The 20,673-nt window shown below is 43.0% G+C and overlaps 1 protein-coding gene and 1 pseudogene across 1 annotated transcript in view; one reads left to right on the top strand and one right to left on the bottom strand.

Annotated features, from left to right (window-relative positions):
• Positions 1 to 16,903, top strand: part of NTNG1 (netrin G1) — a 406,502-nt gene extending 389,599 nt beyond the window's left edge. Inside the window, exon 7 of the mRNA XM_045292021.1 lies at positions 16,662 to 16,903. Coding sequence (XP_045147956.1) covers positions 16,662 to 16,903 — 242 coding nt within the window. The remainder of the gene's footprint in view (positions 1 to 16,661) is intronic.
• Positions 7,340 to 7,994, bottom strand: LOC105978256 (annotated as a pseudogene).
• Positions 16,904 to 20,673: the final 3,770 nt, after the last annotated feature.

Below are 20,673 nucleotides of genomic sequence, written 5' to 3'. Positions count from 1 at the left end.
GTTTAAGGTCAGAACCTGCTGCACTGGATTACCTAGACCTGTCTGATCACCCCACTGACAGCTCCCACCTTGTTTCTTACAGCCTGTCAGCTCGGCTCCTTGGCCTCATTACACAGAGGCCGAGGCCAAGGAGGCTGGATGCTGTCACACAGGGATCATGCCACTGGCATGACTGTTCCCGGATGGATATAAATGCAGACAGGAACGTTGGTTGGAGAGCAGTAGAACCAGGAGAGTTTCCACTTGCCCGCCCCCAGGTATCAGTGGAGGTGTTTGCATCTGCACCGGCTGCTCCTTAGTACCACTGCCAAGGTGGGCCATGGACCAAGGAAGCAGGTTGATGGTTTCCATCTCCGGAAGCATACCATATACTCTGGAAACTCCTATGCCATTCCAACCTGATCTTGCAAGATTTTGGGGACACACAGATGTTGGGTGCGAAGAGTCCAGAAGAGCACGCTTTGGCCCTGTGCTGTCATAACTGCAAAAGACATATCCAGACGCTGTCTTTGAGGGCTGGCGTTTGCTTCTTTTTTGCCTCAGGTACCTGGAGTTAGAGAGGTTAGTGTTAAACCCCTTGTTTTGGCAGAGAGAGGAATAGCCACTTGCTCTTCCAGCTTGAGATTTTAGCACTGGGGGAAACTTGAAAAAGGTATTAAACATTAACCATTTATAATTTGCTTGTGCTTTATATTTTATCCCAAGCACCTCCACATAATTCATCTAGAGATGCCCAACAATTGGGAGGTGGGGGGACAGCACCGACGTTATTAGCCCTGCCATCGGTGTGAGAAAGAGAGGGACAAAGAGGTTAAGTGATTTTTCCCAAGTTCACCCAACCCATTAACAGCAGAGAAAGGACCTGAATCACAAGTTCTTAGCCTAATTCTCTCCGCAGCATGCTTTTAGTACATGTGTGGAGAAAATCTACTCCCATTATGTGGGGCATCAGGTAAGACTGACAGGGAAAAACCGAGCAACCAAAAGTAGTCACCCATATCACCCATCGATGACTTGTAATATGTGAAGTCCAAGTATCATCAACACATTGGACCAAACAGAAATGTCTAGCATTGTGCCTTTTAAAAGGTTAGGTTACCATCAAGTATTTGTGGAAACCACTAAACAGGAGTGAAATTTAGAAACACCTCCATGTCCTGTCACTGATCTTATAGCTGGCCCTAGACTCTCAGCCCCCCAAATGCAACTATATTGTCTGGCTGCCCTCTGCTATTTCCCCAACACCTGGCATGGTGCCTCGGGGGCTGATGGAAAAATAAATGGGCGGATGTCACTGACTGGTCTTAGGTTATGGCCAAAGCCTCACAGCCAATTGATGACTCATCAGAATTTAAAGCAATGTTTCCTGACCCTTAAAGTTCTTTCCTAGGATCCTGGGTGACACAGTGGATTAAGCATTGAACTGTTAGCCAAAAGGCCGGTGGTTCAAACTCACCAACCTCTGGTCCAGAGGAAGATGAAGCAGTCTGCTTCAGAAAAGGATTTACAGCCTTAGAAACTCTAGGAAGAAGTCCTGTTCTATCCTCCAGTCTTTGTGAGTCAGAATCAACTCCACTGCAATGGGTTAGGGTTCTTGCCAGAGACGCTGGGTAGCGCAAATGGTTACTGTGAATGGGTGGAGGTTTGAGTCCTTTCAGAGGTACCTCTGTTTACTACTGGAAACACACAGGGTGCACAAGTCTACAAGGATGCACACGGGGTTGCCAGGGGTCACCTGACACCAGTTGGTTGTGTGGAATATTCTTTTCTCTGTATCATTCCACCTCTCATGGATGTAGTGAGAAAAAGGGAGGGGAGGGGGGGGAATACACTTAACATGCCTAGAGTGCTTACAAAAAAAAGGGCAGGGGTGGGGGTGGCATCAAACAATAGTCTATAAAAGTTTTGTCCATATCTCCCGAGATGACCTGTAAGTTCAGTTTTATACTTCATATCTCATAACTTAGGGAAACCGCAGTAAAGGCTTTATAAGTGGGTCATAATCGTGGCTCTCCATCTGCCTGCCACAAACTCTCAAATGCCCAAATCAAGACTAGATGTAGCGCACAGACCTTTGTCATTAGCCTGTTTGGTGGAGGTTACTCACGGTTTGACGTTTCTTTGAAAAGGACAAGAACAATCTGGAACATCTCGCCCTCAGCAATCCTGGGCTTGTTTCAGGTGGTGGAGGTAGAGGTCACTTTATTAATACAGCCATCAAGGAGCGCTGTCATTGCATCAGTTCCTTGAAGTGCAGGACACAAAGCCAAAAAGAGGAACTTTTAAGTCTATAAATACAGACCCAGCGTTGCCCAAGCGCAGCAGCTCACCAGTAGCGCGAGCCTAAATGTAGAGCTTTGAACACACCTAAACAGAGAAATGAAAACATCTCTTTGGTAATGTAATGGATCACCATGACTAAACTGGAAATAAGCGATCCTTCAGATCTTAAAAAGGAAAAAAAAAAGACTACACGAATTCCTGGCTGATGCCTCTCCAGACATATAGGATTCATGTACGTCTGATTTTCCACACCTTCTAAGAAGGAAGAATTGAAGGTATCATAATACACATTTTGAGAATAGATTTTAGTTTGGTAAAAGGAAATGTGTTTAAAAATCAAGAAACTCAGAAAGGATGGGGTGGATTGAAGAGTTTAATAATTGAGTTAAATCCCCGTGACTCTGCTCATTTAAGCCACAAGGAATATATATAAAAGTGGAAGAGGGAGTAAGATATACTACTCATCCTTGTGCCTTCTCTATGTAAATAAGTAATATTTTCATAATCTCATGGCAACTGTCTAGTATTATCTAGTATTGTGGCTTATTCTCTTAAACTGGGACCACAGTTATTATAGCGTCTTTCTGAATTCAACCTTTTCACCAGGATTCCACACTTTATCTTTGGGGCACATATCTTTGTTTAAATCTTCCATGATGACTACAACTTCACCTACAGTCCACAGTTCCTCATAGTGACCCTACTCAAGACAGTTCCAGATACTGAAGCATCAAGGGGATATAAATTACATGTTGTGATTTTGGACATACCCTAAATGAATTCTTCTCAACAGTAAAATAGATCCTTTAGAATATATTAAAGATACATTAGCTTTCCATTTATCTACAGAGCATATTTTTTCATAATAACAAGATTTGCTGCCAGTATCTAATACGGGGTCAGGTGTTATATAAAGGGATTTCACAATGAACCTCATTCCTGTTTAATGAGCTAATACATTCTTGTGTTTGTCCAGGTAGACTAGAGAAGCAGATCCATAGAAACGCACATGTGCATAAGAGAGTTTTATATAAAGGGTAACTGTACATCCCAGCCCAGTCCAGATCAAGTCCATAAATCCAATATTAGCCCATCTGTCCGATACCAATCTATAAAGCCCTTTTGTGACTCATGAAACACATGCAATGACACTGAATGCAGGATAATCACTGGCCAGTGGGTAGAAAGTCTGTGGATCCAGTGCCATTGTAAGCATCTCTGCACTGGCAGGCGTCTCAGGTGGCTCCTCCAGTTCCCAGGGCTGCATCAGCGTAGGTCCAGTGGCTTCTCCTCAGGAATGTCCCACAGGAAGTAAGCAAAGAGAGATAGTGGCTCCTGCCTCCAAGAAGGAATGCCGGATTTCCCAGAATTCTCAGGAGAAGGCCATGCCCACAAAGAGGCCTCATTGTCTATCATCTGATTGACAGACTAGACTCCACTCTTACACTCTTAATCCTCTCAAGTCCCAAATTGACACCAGGTTATGTAACTACCACAACTCTTCGACCGCCAGTCACAGTATAGAAACAAGCAAGATATGCTTAAAATAAATGCATTTCAAAACAAGTTTAGAGTTTTCAGTTTGAGGCAAATTCACCTAGGAGATCCCTGACTTTCAGAAGTTGATATCTGAAAGTTGCATGTTTGATAGAAATCCCCAGTTAGACTTGAACTCTAACTGCATGCAAGATGCAATGAAGATGATCCTAGTGGTTGTAAACTGGTTTTTACGCTCTGTCAGTCCTGTCAACTGATGGTGGTTCCCCGAGACCCATAGTTGGAACTTAGATGTCTACTGCAAGCTTTTAAGACCCTAGACGTCACGTATTGTTCTAGGATAGAGATCTTGATGTTTTTGTGTGAACTCCGTCATGCCAATTGGCAGAGTTGTCCCAGTAGACTAATCCTGAGACTTCAAAGGCAGGAAACCAGTCTTGGCGGGTGTTTGGTTATTATATCTGAGGGGTATCCATATTTGTTTTTCAGTGAATATATGTGTCTATATAGCTACACATACCTATAAGTACTTATGTTTTCACCCACATATACAACCATTCCTACTCATATACCAATTTGCCCATATCCAACCATACGCTCAGTTTTACTTTGGTTGTACAATGCTCACTACATGCTTGTGTAGTGCCACTTTCCCAGCATCAAAAATAACTAGTCTCCATTGTATAAAGCTTACTCTCCACACCCCTACTGCCCCCTCAGTAACCACCAATGAACACTGATCTCTCCATATTTACGGATCCTTGTCTTTTTATAAAAGAGATATCCTACAATGTATGTCCTTATGTACTGACTCATTTTCACTTAGTATGATGTCCCTCCAGGTCAATCTATGTTATATGTCTTACAGACTCAACATTTTTTTATGGCTATAGAATCGGAATGTTATGTATGCACCACAATTTGCTTATGTATTCATATACTGATGAATGTAGCCGTTATTTCCATTTAGTTGTTAATTTGAATAGAGCAGCAAGGAGCATGTTGTTGTCAGATGCCAGCGAGTCAGTTCTGATGCACAGAGACCCGGGTGCCACAGAACAACCCACGGCCTGGTCCTGTGCCATCCTCTGAGTGTTATAGTTGAGCCCGTTGCCCCAGCCACTGTGTCAATCCATTGCCTCAAGGCGCTCCAGAGACCTCTTTTGGCTACTCTTATACTTGACCAGGCAGGAGGTCCTTTGCCAGACACTGATCTCTCTTGATAACATATCCAAAGAATGTGAGACAAAAACCTCACCATCCTCACCACTAAAGAGCATGCTGGCTGTCCTTCTTCCAAGACAGATTACATAATTTGATCTTGGTGCAGTCCACAGCACTTTCAGTAGTGTTCACCAGCACCATAGTTCAAATGTAACAATTCTTCTTTAGCCTCCATTATTCAAAGTCCAACATTGACATGCATATGAGGTGATTAAAAATACTACGTCATCAAAGTGGAATCCTTCCTCTTCAACAACTTTAAAGTGGTCTGGTGCAACCGATTCACCCAATGCAGTGCATCCTTTGATTTCTTGACTGCTCTTTCCATGAGCATTGATTGTGGATCCAAGCAAGGCAAAAATCCCTGACACCTTTCCACTTTTCTTCATTCATCGTGATGTGTCCTATCAGTCCAGTTGTGAGGATTTGGGTCCTTTTACAGTGAGTTGTGATTCATATTGAAGGCTATAAGCCTTGATCTTCATCAGCAAAATTATTTTCCTCACTTTCAGCAAGCACAGAAGTGTCATCGGATTATTTCAGGTTGTTTATAACCTTCTTCCATCCTGATGCCAACTTCTTCTTCCTATAGTCCGGCTTCTTGACTTAGCTGTTTAGCATGCAGATTGAACTAGTGTGGTGAAAGGCTACAACCCTGATGCACACCTTTCCAAATTTAAAACCATGCAATACTCCCTTGTTTGTTTGAAGACTATCTCTTAACCCATGTACAGTTTCTGCATGAGCATAATGAAGTGTTCTGGAATTCCCACTCTTGTCAAAGCTTTCCATAATTTGTTATGATCCACACCATTGAATGCACAGTAAATAAGACACAAGTAAAGATCTTTATAATACTCTCTTCTCATAGCAACCGTATCTAAGGTTTTTAAGACACTACATCTTTATGGGAGCAGGCAGCCTCAGTTATCTCTCACGGAGCAACTGGTGACTTTGAATTTTTGACCTTGTGGTTAACAGTTCAATACCTAACCACAGTGCCAGCAGTGCTCCTTTGAATTTGCATATCTTCTATTAATTATGTTGAGAGATTTTTCTTCTATTTTTATTTAACTGAGCATTTTATCAGGAAAGTGTGTTGAATTTTATTGAATTCTATTTCAGCATCAATTGATATGACCATATGGTTCTTTTGCTATGTTGTGTATGTGTGTGATGAATAGCATTGATTGATTTTCTAATGTTGAACCGCCCTTGTAATCCCAGTATGCATTCCACTCGAGCAAAGTATGAGATATTTTTTGTTTCTGTTTTTATGTGTTGCTGAAATATGTCGTATTATATTTTATTGAAATGCTTTGCATCTTTGCTCATGAGAGGTCTTGGTCTATATTATGTATTCTCTGTGTGCGTGTGTGTGTGTGTGTGTGTGTGTGTGTGTGTGTTATCAACTTTTGTTCTGAATGTTTGATAGTATTCCCCAGTGTAGACATTTTGCTGGGATTTTTGTTGTTGGCATTTTTAAAAAGGACATCTTCTATCTTTTTTTGTAATGGACTTTTAAAAAATGTCTTTTGGCGTTGTTTGTATTAGGTATGTAGGTTGTATACTTCAAGTAATTTGTCCGTTTCACCTAGGTGTTCCACGTTGTTGGAGTATAATATGTCATCGTAGTTATGATTGTCTTTATTTCTTGCATCGGTTGTAATGTCACTCAACTCATTTCTTAAATTGGTTATTTGCCTCTTCAGGTTTGAGGGAGGATTTTGTTTTCTGTTTTCCCCCATCTAATCAGTGATTTGTCTGTTTTATGGATTCATTCTAAGAACTAACTTCTGGCTTACTGATTCAGTCTATAATTTTTCTATTTCATTTATATCTGCCCCATCTTTTTCTGGTAGTTTGTGGCTTATTTGATTAAGTTAATGATTTTAGATCTTTATTCCTATTTTCTGGTAGCTTGTGGCTTATTTGATTAAGTGAATGATTTTAGATCTTTCTGCCTTGTTGATGTAGGCATTTATTCAGACCACTGTCCCTGAGAGTAGTGTTTTCTGTGTTGATATGTGTTTTCATTTTAGTTTCATTTTGACAATTTTTAAAGTTCAATTTTAATTTTCCTATGACCCAAGAGTTTTTCAGTATTGTACTATTTCATTTCCATGGATTTTCCACTTATTCTTTTTCCAACTGGGGCGTTTTAATGTTTTTGGTTTTTCGTTTGTTTCTTCTTGCTGTTTTTATAACATAAATAGTTCTCTTGCTGATGTCAGACAAACCGCCTGCTGGCTAGACTCAGAAGCGCAGGGCTCCCACAGTACCCTGCTTCAGTGTCAGCATGAAGTCCAGGGGAAGTCCTTGCATGAAACTCCCATCAAACTGGTAGGACTGTCCTTATGCACCAACCATTGCCCGGATTGTTGGGAACCTGGGCACGTTTCCTCAAAATCACCTTGCCACCTTGTGTCACCAGGCCCAGCTCGTTTGGAATCATTTCAATGACAGTACCTTTGGTAAAAGTGCCCCACATTATACAGAGTAGGGGTGAGGGCTTCTTCTTAACATCAAGGATTGGTAAGCAAAAGGAGGCTTTAAGTTTGGGGTGTCTAACACGTGCCTCCTTGAAAGGTAAGCCCATTGGTCTGATGGACCGTTCATACTTTGGTGGTTTCCATGTAAAGTCATCCCCAACCAAGCAGACTTTAGTAGCCATCCTTTTCCATGCCTTCTTTTCTCTCTTTCCTATTCGAATAACTCTTAGGACTTCAGTTTCCCCCAGGGCACGGACTTTGGGCAGAGGGACTTCCTGTTTTCCCTCTTGCTCTTTTTGTTTAATCGTATTGGAAAATACTTTAGCTTGGGACTGTCCCCCTCTTGTCCAGCAGATAGGCGGGCACTGCGCCTTGTGGGGCCTTCTCATCATTCTTTTGTTTGGGGTTTCTCTTTTCATGCATCGTGATAGTCTTTTACATTTGTATTTTCTCAGCGTGATGATGCTTAGGGTAGATCTTGGCCTTCAGACCAATCATCTTGGTCCAGTTTTGAAAATTCTGATCTTCTTTACATTGATTTGTAATCAATGCTGTAGGTTGCAAACCTTGATCTTCATCAGCAATTGCTTCAAATCCTCCTCACTTTCAGCAAGCAGAGTTGTGTCTTCTGCTGATCTTGGGTTGTTACTGAGTCTTCCTCCCATCCTGATGCCACATTCTTCTTCATACAAGCTAGCATCTCTGATGATTTGCTCAACATACAGATGAAATAAGAATGGTTCCTGATTTTAACCCATATAGTGTTCCCCTTTTCTGTTCATGCAACTGCCTCTTGACTCACACAAAGGTTCCACGTGTGCAGAAAGATGTGTTCTGGAATTCTGGAATTCCCATTCTTCCCAAGGCTATCCATACCCCCACAGTGGCTTTTCAGCCTTTGGGCTAAGATCAAGTGTGGTGCTATCCAACATGTATTCTATTCATTTACTTTGTAAGTCTTCTTACAAACTCGATGTAGTATTGTTTGGGGGATTCAAGTAAATCAGTTTATTTTCTCAGAATATCATATTCTTACTTGATCCTTATGAGTCCTCATGATGTTTCCTTTTTTTTTTTGTTTTGAAATATCTCTCTCTCTAGTGTTTTTTGTTTGTTTGTTTAGAAAGGAGTATTTACACAATGCTCTTGCTTTTCCATTTGGAACATTTCATTGAGTAATACTTCCAGAGCTGGTCTGGTTGTGACAAATTCCCAAAGTTTCTACCCCTTGGGGAATGTCTTGGCTTCCTCTTCACTTTTGAATAACAATGGCGCTGAGTAAAGAATCCTTGATAGGCTCCCCACCCCTGACCAGTTTTATATATATGTCTCTAGAGTTTCTGGAGGAAATTAATATTTGTGCTTATGATCTATTTTTCTCTTGTTCATTTCGGAATTCTCTCATCTTTGGTTTTCAAGAATTTTAGTAGAACTATAACATGGGGTTGATCTTTTGTGTCTCTTCTCATTGAGGTTTAGGTAGTTTTCTGTATATGCAAGCTGGTTCTCTGCTCAGATCTGGGAAATTGTCTCTGATTATCTCTTGGGGAAACCATTTCTATGCCTTTAGTGTTGCCATGTTGCTCTGGACAGGAATAATTCTAATGTTAGATTTCTTCATTGAATTTCATATTTCCCTTTGGGTTTGTTTGCTTTTCTTGATTCTTTTCTCTTAAGACTTGATAGGTTCGGATACTTTGTCTTCTAGCTCATTTATCCTACCCTCCATCTGTCTGACACTATCATTGAGTGTTTATCTCTCTCCCTTTAAACATTTTTTCTTATGTTCCAATAGCTGTGTCTTTTTGTGGTTTTGTTTTCACTGTTGTCCATTCCCACGTTGAATCACTTGTTTTGTACATCATGCCTTACAAACTGTTCTTGACCTTGGGTCACTTTGCTATTTGTGGGGTTTTTTTGTTTTGTTTATCCTTTAAATTTTGTATTCTTGTTTTTGTGGGGAAGTGTTCTGATTGGACAGCCTGGTGTACAGGGGCTACATGCCTGGCTGTGAACCCAAAGATCCTGGTCTGCACCCATCAGCCACTATGCGGTACAAAGACGCACAGCTTGCCTGCATTAGAATTCACAGCCCTGGGAATGCCACTTGGCCACTCTACTCCACCTCATAGGGTGACAGTCAGAGTCAGAACCAGCCCAGCGACAGGAAACTTGGTTTCTTCCAAGAACCATGACAGAAAACTCCTATCCTTAATTTTTTCCAGGGCTGACTCAGGAGTTCTGGGTGCTTGATCCCTGGAATTCAGTATGAATGCATTGGTGGGCAGAGCCTTAGCCATTTGAAGATGCAGATTTGACTGGCTTTGACGTTCCTGTGGCAAAGGTCGAGAGCTCTTTATGTCTTTCTCTCATGGGCAGTCCTACGAAGATGTAGGATTGTTTCCTTCTGTCCAGTCTGCCCCACCAGTCTGAAATACTCCCTCTACCCCAGTGCCCTTGTTGTCCATCCCAGGGTCACCTGTCACCTCCTCCCATGACCACTTCCTTACCTTCCCTCCTTTGCTTTGTTCCCTGGCTGGGGTGTTATCCGGCCCTGTTGTAAATGGTTATGTGGAGCTAGCACCCCTAACATTAGCAGGCAGGGTTTCCCGGCTTCTTGGCCATCCCTGCCCCTCTTCTCCTAAGCTTCTGGACTCACCCCACTTTCCAGTACCTCAGCTTCCATATGGAGTTCTGAGATCTCAGTGTGTGTGTATTTTTTATTCATCGTTTAATGGGCTCATTGCGGGGGAATGAATGGGGCCATTCACTTCGCCACCATGCTCTGCCTCTCCTGAATTGCACTGAAGCTCAGCCAGACTGTGGTAGAACTTGAGCAGATGTGACCTTTAATGCTATCAGCAGAGGCCTCTGCCTAATCACAGTTATATGAAAGAACAGCTGGCCAATACAACTGAGAATCTACTGAGAATTTACCAAAGATTTATTTAATGTCTCCCCCATAGGTGGAGATACGAGCCACATATTGAGGAGGACAGACTGCTGTGTGGTGTCACACACTTTGCTGTCTTTCTTTTGTGTCCTTTTCTATGTAAATAGCCCCACACTAACCTCTGCCAGCCTTGATTGATTCCAATTCTAAGTGATCCTACAGGACAAAGTAGAATTGCCCCATGTGGTTTCCAAAGCTGTGATATTTATGGAGGCTGACTGCCACATTTTTTTCTCCAAGGGAACCCTGGTGGCTTTGAACTGCTGATCCCTCATTTAGCAGCCTGGAGCTGGAGCCGTTGTACCCAAGGGTTCTTTTATGTAAAGAACAATATTCTGTAAATCAGAGGACCTAGATTTTAGTTCTAGCTTTGCCCTAAATCATATTCTGTTCCTTCATCTCTGGCTGCTCTCAGGGATGTCTGATGCTTCCTGCAAAATCTCATTTTATCATTTCTGTGGAAGCAAAGAACAAGTGCAGTGCAAATGGGGACTTGAGCTCCTTTTACGTAATCCTTTCCTTGTGAGCAATACTAATGGGTCTGTATTAGATCTTTGTCTTTTGTGCAGACACCGCCCCAGGAAGATAAAGTCATCCACACGTACATGTCGCTTTCAAGCAGCTTACTCCTTCCCTCCCTGCCCCCGCCCCACCGTACCACCCATTCCAACTCGCAGCATGCCTGCACAGGGTCCAGTACTTTGTAAATCGGACAGAAGCAGATCGCTTCCAGTTTTTCCCTCGGAGTTGCTGGTGGGTTTGAACTTCCGACCTTCTGGTCATCAGTCCAACACCTACCCAAAAGTGCCACCAAAGGTCCTTTTCGGTCCCCTCGAAGTCTCATAGCTTGGCACCTACAAATTCACTGCCTCTCCCTTTGTCTTCATCCTGCTTTTTTCTCCGTGTAGATCAGGGATCACTGCTCATCTTCCTAACTCCCTGATGCAAGCTTTTATTCTTTTACCTCCAATATTAATTGAGGAGTGATTTCTTTGTTATAGTCTCTAACTATAATGTGACCCAACACTACTGCCAGAATGATCTTGCTCCCAAATGGTGTTATCATATTATTCCCCTTTCCCAAATCTTGACAGTTTCACACTAAATCTTTGTCAACTGAACCATTGTTAACATTTGGGGAGGGACAGTTCTTTCATGATATTTCAGTGGCATTAGCTTCCTTCTGCCTCCAGTTGTAATGAGCAAAGAAATCTACAGATGTTAACAGCGGGCCCCTGAAGAAGCAAAATTGTCCACTCTAGGGAACCCCTGTTTCACAAGGACAGCCAAAGATCTCTACTAAAAGTGGATTTCTCAAATTTCTCCTGTCCCTGTTCTATTTATTCCAAAATCCATTTGGGCCACTTCAATTAGAAACATGCAATGGTTATTTGGAAATTTCCCTTTGCCCTTGCTGAAAGTGGTCTGCCTTTTATACTCTTCCAATGGTTTATTTACTTCTAGATAAGTCACGCCTAGCATGGAGATGGCTCTGATTAATTCCACATCTCCATGTCTTCATTTCGCTTTGCCGACAATATTTCTTCTCAACATCCTTCGTGGTCTTTCTTCCTCTCCACTTGGCTTAAACATTGATACCCTTCAGTCCTATCTTCAGTCTTTAATTTTATTCAGAACACACCCTCCTGCCAGGCGTCTGCTCCTTTTGCTTCATTCAGTGTACCCGTGACCACCACCTCCCCTGCTCAAGTCTGTGTCCCCAGTCTGACCCCTCTTCTGAACCAGGAGCCAGTTCTTCCAACTAACAACAAAACCCTACAGAATAGCCCACAGACACATCAGTCAATAGACCTCCTTCTGTGACCAAACGTTTCCTTTCTATTATTTCCTTAATGAATCCCGTGATGGCACACTCAAATGTCCAGAAGAGGAATGGCACAATCTCTCTCATAGGTCGTACAGCTTGTTTGTGAATCTGTTTCCTCTTTTCTTTCCTCATTGCTCTATCCTTGACCCCAATGTAGCTGATTGCCTTGCCTCTAGTCTGTCTGTCCTTTGGTCCGTCCTCACCATTCTACCCATTTCGCCTCACCATTCTACTTAAAACATTACGCTGGCCATAAATCTTCTCACTGCCGATTATTTAAATTTCATAGTATATTATGCAGAATCTTCACAAGCTACTTGTCCCATCTACACTTTCTCTGTGCACATCCTACCCAGAAGCCACTCCAACCCATTCATTAGTCACTAATGTGTTCTGTGTGGCTCTCAGGTAAGGTCCAGACAGGAAATTGAAACCAGATAGGTATTTCAACAGAGAGAATTCAGTAAAGGAAGTAAACAGGTGTTTCAAAATTTTTAATGAAACACAAAACCCACTGCGATATAGTTCAATCTGGCACATAGTGGCCATATATAGGCCCTCCAAGACTAAATCTTTACAAGAAGCAGCTGGTGGGTTTGAACCACAGACTTGGGTTAGTCCTACATCTATCTCACAGCTCCCTCAGGGCACTTAACTCAGAAACGATAACTGCAAAAAGCCATCCACGTGGGGCTGAGGAATTTCAGAGAAGACAACATTATCAGAAACTAGAAGCTGATAGCCTGGGTGGCATAGTGGTTTGTGCTTTAGGTGTTCCACAGTCAGTCTGGAGAACCCACAGGGACAATCCTACCCTGCCCGATAGAAGCTTGGAGAAGAGACACCAGACACCAGACCCTGCACTTCTGGTGGCTGCTAACTCCAAGTAACAAAGCAATCCCTCCCTCCCCTCCCCCCACCTTCTAGTGTGTTCCACTCATACTTCCAATGTGCGAGCAGGAACCCATGGAGCTGAAGCCTCTAGGGCAGAGAGATGCTGCTGGGTTGGGGTGGGGGGGCTCAGTGAACTCGATGGTGAAAAAGGAGCTAGTTCTGAAGAGTGCGGAGCATGGTAACCAAATGCTGCTCTTGGGATGGAGGGCGATAGTGGGAAGAGCAGCCAGAAGAAAGGGGAATCTCTCATCTCCTCCTCTTGCCTTCCCTCTCCCTCGAGTGCCCCCAGTGTGGATCTAGGTGACTACTTGGTGGGTTCCTACCTCAACATCAGAAAGGGGAATTTAAGAGTCGATAGACAATTGCTTAACAATCATCAAAATGAACTTCTCCTTCCCTTGATTTTGCTCATATAATCCCCTCCATCCGTGATGCTGTTTCTATCAGCATCTGCCTGATGTCCAAGTATAACATCCTCCCCATCATCTTTCCTAATCTTCTCAAGCATAAGTATTTAAAAATCATCCGCATCCCCGCTGGCCGTTTACAATAGCTCCCTCATAGTCTTTTCATATTCGGTCCTAATTCTTACTGGAGACGTGTGCAGGCTTGTTTTCCACCAGGTGTGGAGTTCCTTTCATGCAGATAAGAGTTATACCATGAAGTCTTGCAGGGTGCATGGCACACAAGAGATGTTGGTTAAGATAGATAACATTCATACGGTCATTTTAACTTAATATTTGATCATTTCTAGTATATATATATAGTTTCATCTTCCCAACCGGATTTGAACTCCATCAAGCAGAAATCATGCTTTATGTTTCTTTTATTTTCCTCAGGGCAGATATGGTTCAGAATCCACGCAGCAGCCCAGGGTTTTTGTTATCATTGTTGTTTTATGGTTTAGTACTAGGTTTGAAATACTGAAGAAGGACTCAGTGATATCTGTTAACCACCTAGTTTATTCATTAACCACTACAATTTTGGGTCAAAATGGCACGAAGATGGAGCAGGTGGTTAATAATAGCAGGTGAGCTCTATAGTTAGATGTAGATGTACTTGTAGCACCTGAATCTCATGGTGAGTGCGGTGCAGATAACAAAGTACTCAATTTGTTAAAGGTATACGCAATCAAGAGATCAGATGTAATATGTTCTATAGTGAATTCTAAAGACATGAAATAAAGTCCAGGTTTCTTTTTTTCCTGTGAATCTTTTATATGAAATGTATTTCCCCGGCTCAGGAGAGTATTAATCCTAGACTACATCTGCTCTTTGTATATTTACTGACTTTCTCACAGCCAGCAAAATTCACTAGAAGATTATTTAAATTTAAGAAGAGTAACAAATGTTAACTTAATCACCAGCTTCTTAAAAAAAATAAAAAGACATATTCAATAACTGATTTACATTCAGGTCAAAGAAGAAGAAAAAAATCACTTTTTTTTCCAAGAGAGGAGATATTTAATTAACTATTGATTTCTTCTCAATTATTCAAGGCAAGCAATTATCGATATTGATGGGACAGATATTTCCGTACCTGTAGTGCACAAATGAAAGGAAATATCCCATTCAGCAATCCGCTGCCTGGAACAAGAAATGCTGAGAATCTTTAACTTTAAATGGGAGCAGTTATTTGGACCTGTTTATCCCATGTTGCCCCAATTAAGCAGATATTTCTGAAGTGTAAGCAAAACAAAATCCTCAAAACCTACATATGCTTCCCAAATTAACAACAATAAAAGGTAATGGGGGCAGGGGCACGCATCAGTTCTGACCATTGGACAAACCCTCTACGTTTGTCAATATCACTGGACAGTGAGAGACCCTGCTATGTTGAAGCCCATGGCACAGAAAGTACTCTAATTCAGGTCTAATAGTCAAGATTTCTAATCCGCCCAGTGGAAGGCGGTTTGTATAATCTTTAGAACTTCTTGTGCATCAATGTGTTAAGCTTGAAAGGTGGAATAGGCCTTAAAAGATTCACTTCTGACATTTGCAGATAGTAAGGATGGCTACACTTGAAACTTACACTACTCTGTTAACAAAACAGTGCTAGAGGTCGACCAGGACTTGTTGAGGAAGGAGGAAGAATGAGTCCTGTGTACAGCACCTGGGTGTTGGCATTGTCTCTACCACCGCCATCTCGTCTCTGTTCATTTGCACTCAGAACATTCACATGTGTGTGTAAGAAGCCTCTTTGGAAGGTGTTGGGACTTATGGAAATGAATGGAGTCCGCAAGATTCTCCATTCAGCTATTACTTGGAGGGTGGGAGTTATTTTTAAAACTACTTCCCACGAAATGAGAATGTATATGTGAGAGAGTGCGTGTTTGTATGTATTTGATTCGTGTGGGACTTTGACTCCTGGTGGAATTTGGCCATGACATTCGTTTTAATTGAAAAATGCTGTACTTTATACGCAAGCACCATTCCTGCTCTGCCCCAGTCCTCTTCTGGAGTGGTTCTATATGTTTAATGCTTAAGCAGCAGCTGGTGCTGAGAAGTGTTCTTGGCTCTTTGACTCTTTGCTGTTGTTTTAATTTCCCTGGGTTCTATTTAACATTCTGCTAAATCAGTGAAATCTTGATTATGAAAAGAATAGGAGACATGGAATTAATGAGGATAACCAGAATTTTGAAAAGATGAGGAATTATTAAATGGGGGAAAGTTACATGGTAAAGGCCATAAAAGAATTTTAGTCGGTGGAAATGCTTGTCTGGATTTAGTCTGTCTTTTTTTTTTAAGCTGATTGATGGGTAGGTACAATGACATTTTGGTAATCAGGGTTTCACCAGTTGTCTTTATGTCTAATTCCGGGAAGCCAAGTTAACCTTGGGCTCTATGTCCCATATTTATAAGATGAAAAGAATCCCGGTAGGCTGTCCTAATGTGCCTGCTGAACCCCACAGCCTCAGGTCCTGCTGCTGCCTGCCTGGAACATGCTGCTGTCCCATTATCCCCTATGTCCCGGAGTTTCCCTGCTGCCCCATGCTGCCCCCAGGCTTGCCATGGCTGGGACCCTGGCCTGGGAGAATGGCCCACCCTTCAGAGGGGCTGGTCATTGTAGCACTTCTGCTTTTCATTGTAATCACGTTCATTTGGCTTCAAAAGCCCACATTCCCGTATCAGGCACTTGCCCTTTGAAAAACCAGGAGGTCACCCCAGGTCCCACTTCCATGAGAAGAGAGTGCCAACCCAGCGGTATCAATCACATTAACTTGTGTTCCCTGTCCTGAAGCGGACAATGGTAACATCCAAGATTGTAAGCGAGGGGTGGGGCGGGGAGGGGGAATCTATACAAAAGGGACTCATATAAAATACAAAGGCAGCCAACGACATTTGTTTGGAAATGGGAGTCACGGGCTCACTTTGTTGGAGGGGAGGGAGAGCCCCAGATCGATAGCGATGTTTCTTTTTTTTTAAGCTGAAAACATGATGTCCATAAATTGATTCTGCCTTTCCTCCCTGCCCTCCCCCTCCTTCTACAGCGAATGTCTGCGACAACGAGCTCCTGCACTGCCAGAACGGAGGGACGTGCCACAACAACGTGCGCTGCCAGTGCCCAGAGGCGTACACGGGCATCCTCTGTGAGAAGCTGCGGTGCCAGGAGGCGGGCAGCTGCGGCGCGGACTCGGGCCAGGCCGCGCTCCGGCCGGCCTCTGCGGAGCCGGGGCTGCTGCTGCTGCCGCTGGCCGCCCTGCTGGGGACAGCCGGGCCCCTGGCCATCTAGGCCCCGCGTGCGGCCAGCGGACGGCCGTGCCGTGGGCACGCCCGCACAGCCCACGCCTTTGCCACTCACGTAGAAAACACTCACGCAGACGCCCCCCTGCCCCCCACTCCAACCCAGTGTACAAAGGACGAAGGCCTGACTGTACTAAGCCATATCTGTCGACCGTGGACCGCACCTCCGGGTCCAGACTGCGGATTTGGGGACTCCAGAGGAGGTGGCCGCTGGGGATGGGATCGCCGCCCCGCCACATCCCATTGCCAGCTGCAGGGCTGAGTGTGGATTGGAAAGGCTGTGACAGCCCCCACCCCAACCAGGAAAGACAGACGACCAAAATCCATCAACCAACGAACCAATGAGAAACAGTTGCTACTCTTTGGTGGCGCGCCCCGCGCGTGTACCACTCTGCCCAGTGTGTGGACCGCGCAAATGGAAGCATTCCTGGCTGCGCGCGCCCTGTGGGGACAAGGGAGTCTGGTACGAGCTGCCACACGGGCCTGCTGCCATCCCCGAATCCCCTCCGACCTGTGCTTTAGTGGACGTTGCTCTGTAACCCTTGTCGGTTCGAAGAGTTCTGTGTCTGATGTGAGTGATGCACCTGTGTACCGGCCCCTCCCCAGAGAGCTCAAGCCAGCCCCCACCCCCCATGTCTCAGCAGCACCACGACGTCCCCCGCCCGCCCTTCCAGAGTGGCTATCGACAAAACGGAAAGAAAACAAACAAACAAACAACAAAGAAAGTGTATCTATCCTTTTGTATTCAAATGAAGTTATTTTTCTTGAAATACTGTAATATGTAGATTTTTTGTATTATTGCCAATTTGTGTTACCAGACAATCTGTTAATGTATCTAATTCCAATCAGCAGAGACTGACATTTTCTTTTGTCCTCCGTTCTGTTTTCGTTTCGTTGTGCAGAGGTTTCTCTGTGCGGGCAACATGCTGGCATCAAAGAATATCAGTTTACATATAGAGCAAGTGTAATAAGATCCCACCAAAGGACAGTCTACATGTTTTCTTGTTGCTTTAACACTGGAAGATTTAAAGAATAAAAATCCCCGCATTAACGATTTCAGGAATTTGTATTGCAATTTCTTAAAGATGAAAGGAGCAGCCGCCAAGCAGTTCCTCATTCACTTTACTAATGTCTGTATGGACTGAGTACATTCAGCTGACGAATTTAGAACCCGGGAAGATGGACTGATATTCACTAGCTTGGACAACTTCTGCAAAATATGTGACTACTTCCACCTGGGAAAAAATTATAACAGCAAAAAAATACAAAAAACTAAGTGATTGCCAAGAGTATGCCAAAGCCTGCTGGTAGAGTACTAAGAGACTTTTATTTTTAATCATGCTATTTTCACAGATTGATGGTGATCATGTGACTCTAGGGATGCTGATCTATGTATCTTTCCAAAGCAGTGTTTACATTGAGTACCATAAGAGGCAACCTGGGGGACCAGGGAAGTAGCAGGGAAATTGAGTGATTAGCAATTTGACTTGGAATATATTCAGACTAAGTATTTAGAGGAAATATCAAAATATCCAGCAGCAAGTAGACATAACCGCTGTTCCTGAGAATAAAGTTCGTTTTAAGTACTGCCCAAGGTGTAATAAATTCTCGTTTCTGCCTTTTATGAGGCCAATTACTGGGTCAGACAGTAGAGGTGTGATGGCCGGGGACGAGCCACTGGAAAGTTTCAGAGGCTACATCAGTGCACATGCTTCTTCCATCCCCAGCACACTGCTGTGCTGCGGGTTACAAATGTGTGAGCAGCAGCATCTCTTGGAATTAACACACACACACACACACCACCACCACCACCACCACTACCCCCCAGCCCCCAGCCCCAACCAGGCGAGTCTGGAGGACAATGAGCTCCTGCATGACTTGGTATGGCAGTGCCCTCCGGTAGTGTGAGGTCAGAAGCTTAGCTCCAGTCTGAATTCTGCACCCGGCTGACACTCCTTTCTGAAATGGCAGGGAAGAAAATAAATAAATATGTCTTCTGATAAATAACCTGTGTAAAAACTAGATGAAGGAACAGCATGTCTTATTGGTTTTGTTCTCAGAAAAGCCAATTCAAAGAAGGCAATAAAAGGTAAACAGGTAATGCCTGTGCTGCCTGCCACCCCACGTCCAAGTCGATTGAATGTTTGTTATTCAAACCAACGTCTCTTCTGATGTAAGAAATCAGAAAAGATGAAGATAAAGTAGAGCTCTGGCCCAGGGCCAGAGTGGCCACCCAGAAATTGGAGATTTACATTAGAAGCATAAACAGCAAATTATATCTCTGGCTCACCAAAGAATACACATGCAAATGTGGATCGCATGCAGAGTTTGAGATTACTTGTAATAAGGTGGATTTCTGATATGAAAATCAGAATTTAAGTTGTCTTAGACTTTATTAGCACAAACCAAAGGCAAACTGTGTTATTTCTGGCAACAATGAGCTTCATCATTATCCGGTGGTGGCTTTTGTCACAATGCTCAGGTATCAGACGTGCATATCAATACATGGAGATTCCACAAGCTTATTCTAAAACTTAATGAAGGTCTGATCTAAGTCAATGTGTCTGCATTTTATTGTGATGAGGCTATAAGAATCTAAGCTGATGAGGACTATCTTTCACTCAGCATATTTAGAGATCATTTTCTGGATTTCCTGAATTTCTGCTTTTAATAAAAACTCACATTTCAGTGTGTAGTCAGCCCCTGGATTATGAACGTCTGACTTAAGCACAACCTATAGTATTAACCAACCTGGGAAGCCTATTCTATTAAAAACCTGGAATCCATATAATGGTTCATAATAATAAATAGGCACTACCGGATAATGCATCAAAACATTATTATTATGACTGTATTACTATGTTTAAGAAGCTTTAGTGTATTTGGAAGTATTTCTTTCATTTTTTATGCAAAACAGTACCCTCTATGGTATATACTAAGACAGACAGACATTAGATACAAACCATTCCTAACTGTTTCAACTTATGCACAAAATGTGATTTAGAGACAGATTGGAGGATGAAATTCCTTCATAATCTAGGGACTGCCTGTATTAACAAATGGCAATTAAATGTTCTCTTCAATCTGGATCCTCATGTTCTAAGAGTCAATTTCTTCGAAGAAAACCCAAGTTGGTGGATTTTGTTCATCTACTGATTCCAGCATTCCTGAAAAGCTGCTTCCATCAACAATATTGTGTCTTAAGAACAGGATTGGGGTGGAATGTGGATGCTAAATTGTGCTCTGATTTTACTTGAATAGGTACTGTAAGACAGACTGTCTTGCAAATGAGTAATCTGTCAACTCTCTCATAGAGTGAAAATACGGTCCCTTCCTCCTGTACCATTGATGAGCCAAAAAAGAAAGAATACTGAAAATAAAAGGGGGAAGCCAAGGTTCAGCGACACAGAAGGTATTGCTTTTCATTGGGAAGCAGTCAGACGCCCCTGCCATAACATGAAGTCATTCATTGATGACTTTTTATAGCCTAGAAGGAGCCCTGGTGGCACAATGAAGCTCCCAAACACTCACCGTGAGGTCCGTGGTTTGAACTCACCATCTACTCCTCAGATGGAAGATGGGGTGATCTTCTGCCTCAAAGATTATGGTCTTGGAAACTTTATGGGACAGTTATGTTCAGTCATACAGAATCACTGTGAGTCAAAATCTACTGGACACGACGGAATTGGAGTTGGACATAAGCTACAGGGAGAACTTTAGTTCCAGCAAAGAGGAGTCATTTGCCTAGAGAAGCCCATT

This window comes from Echinops telfairi, unplaced genomic scaffold, assembly GCF_000313985.2.
Source record: "Echinops telfairi isolate 266 unplaced genomic scaffold, ASM31398v2 ScPeMD7_443;HRSCAF=831, whole genome shotgun sequence".
Taxonomy (NCBI): domain Eukaryota; kingdom Metazoa; phylum Chordata; class Mammalia; order Afrosoricida; family Tenrecidae; genus Echinops; species Echinops telfairi.
This window is presented reverse-complemented; position numbering and strand designations above follow the sequence as displayed.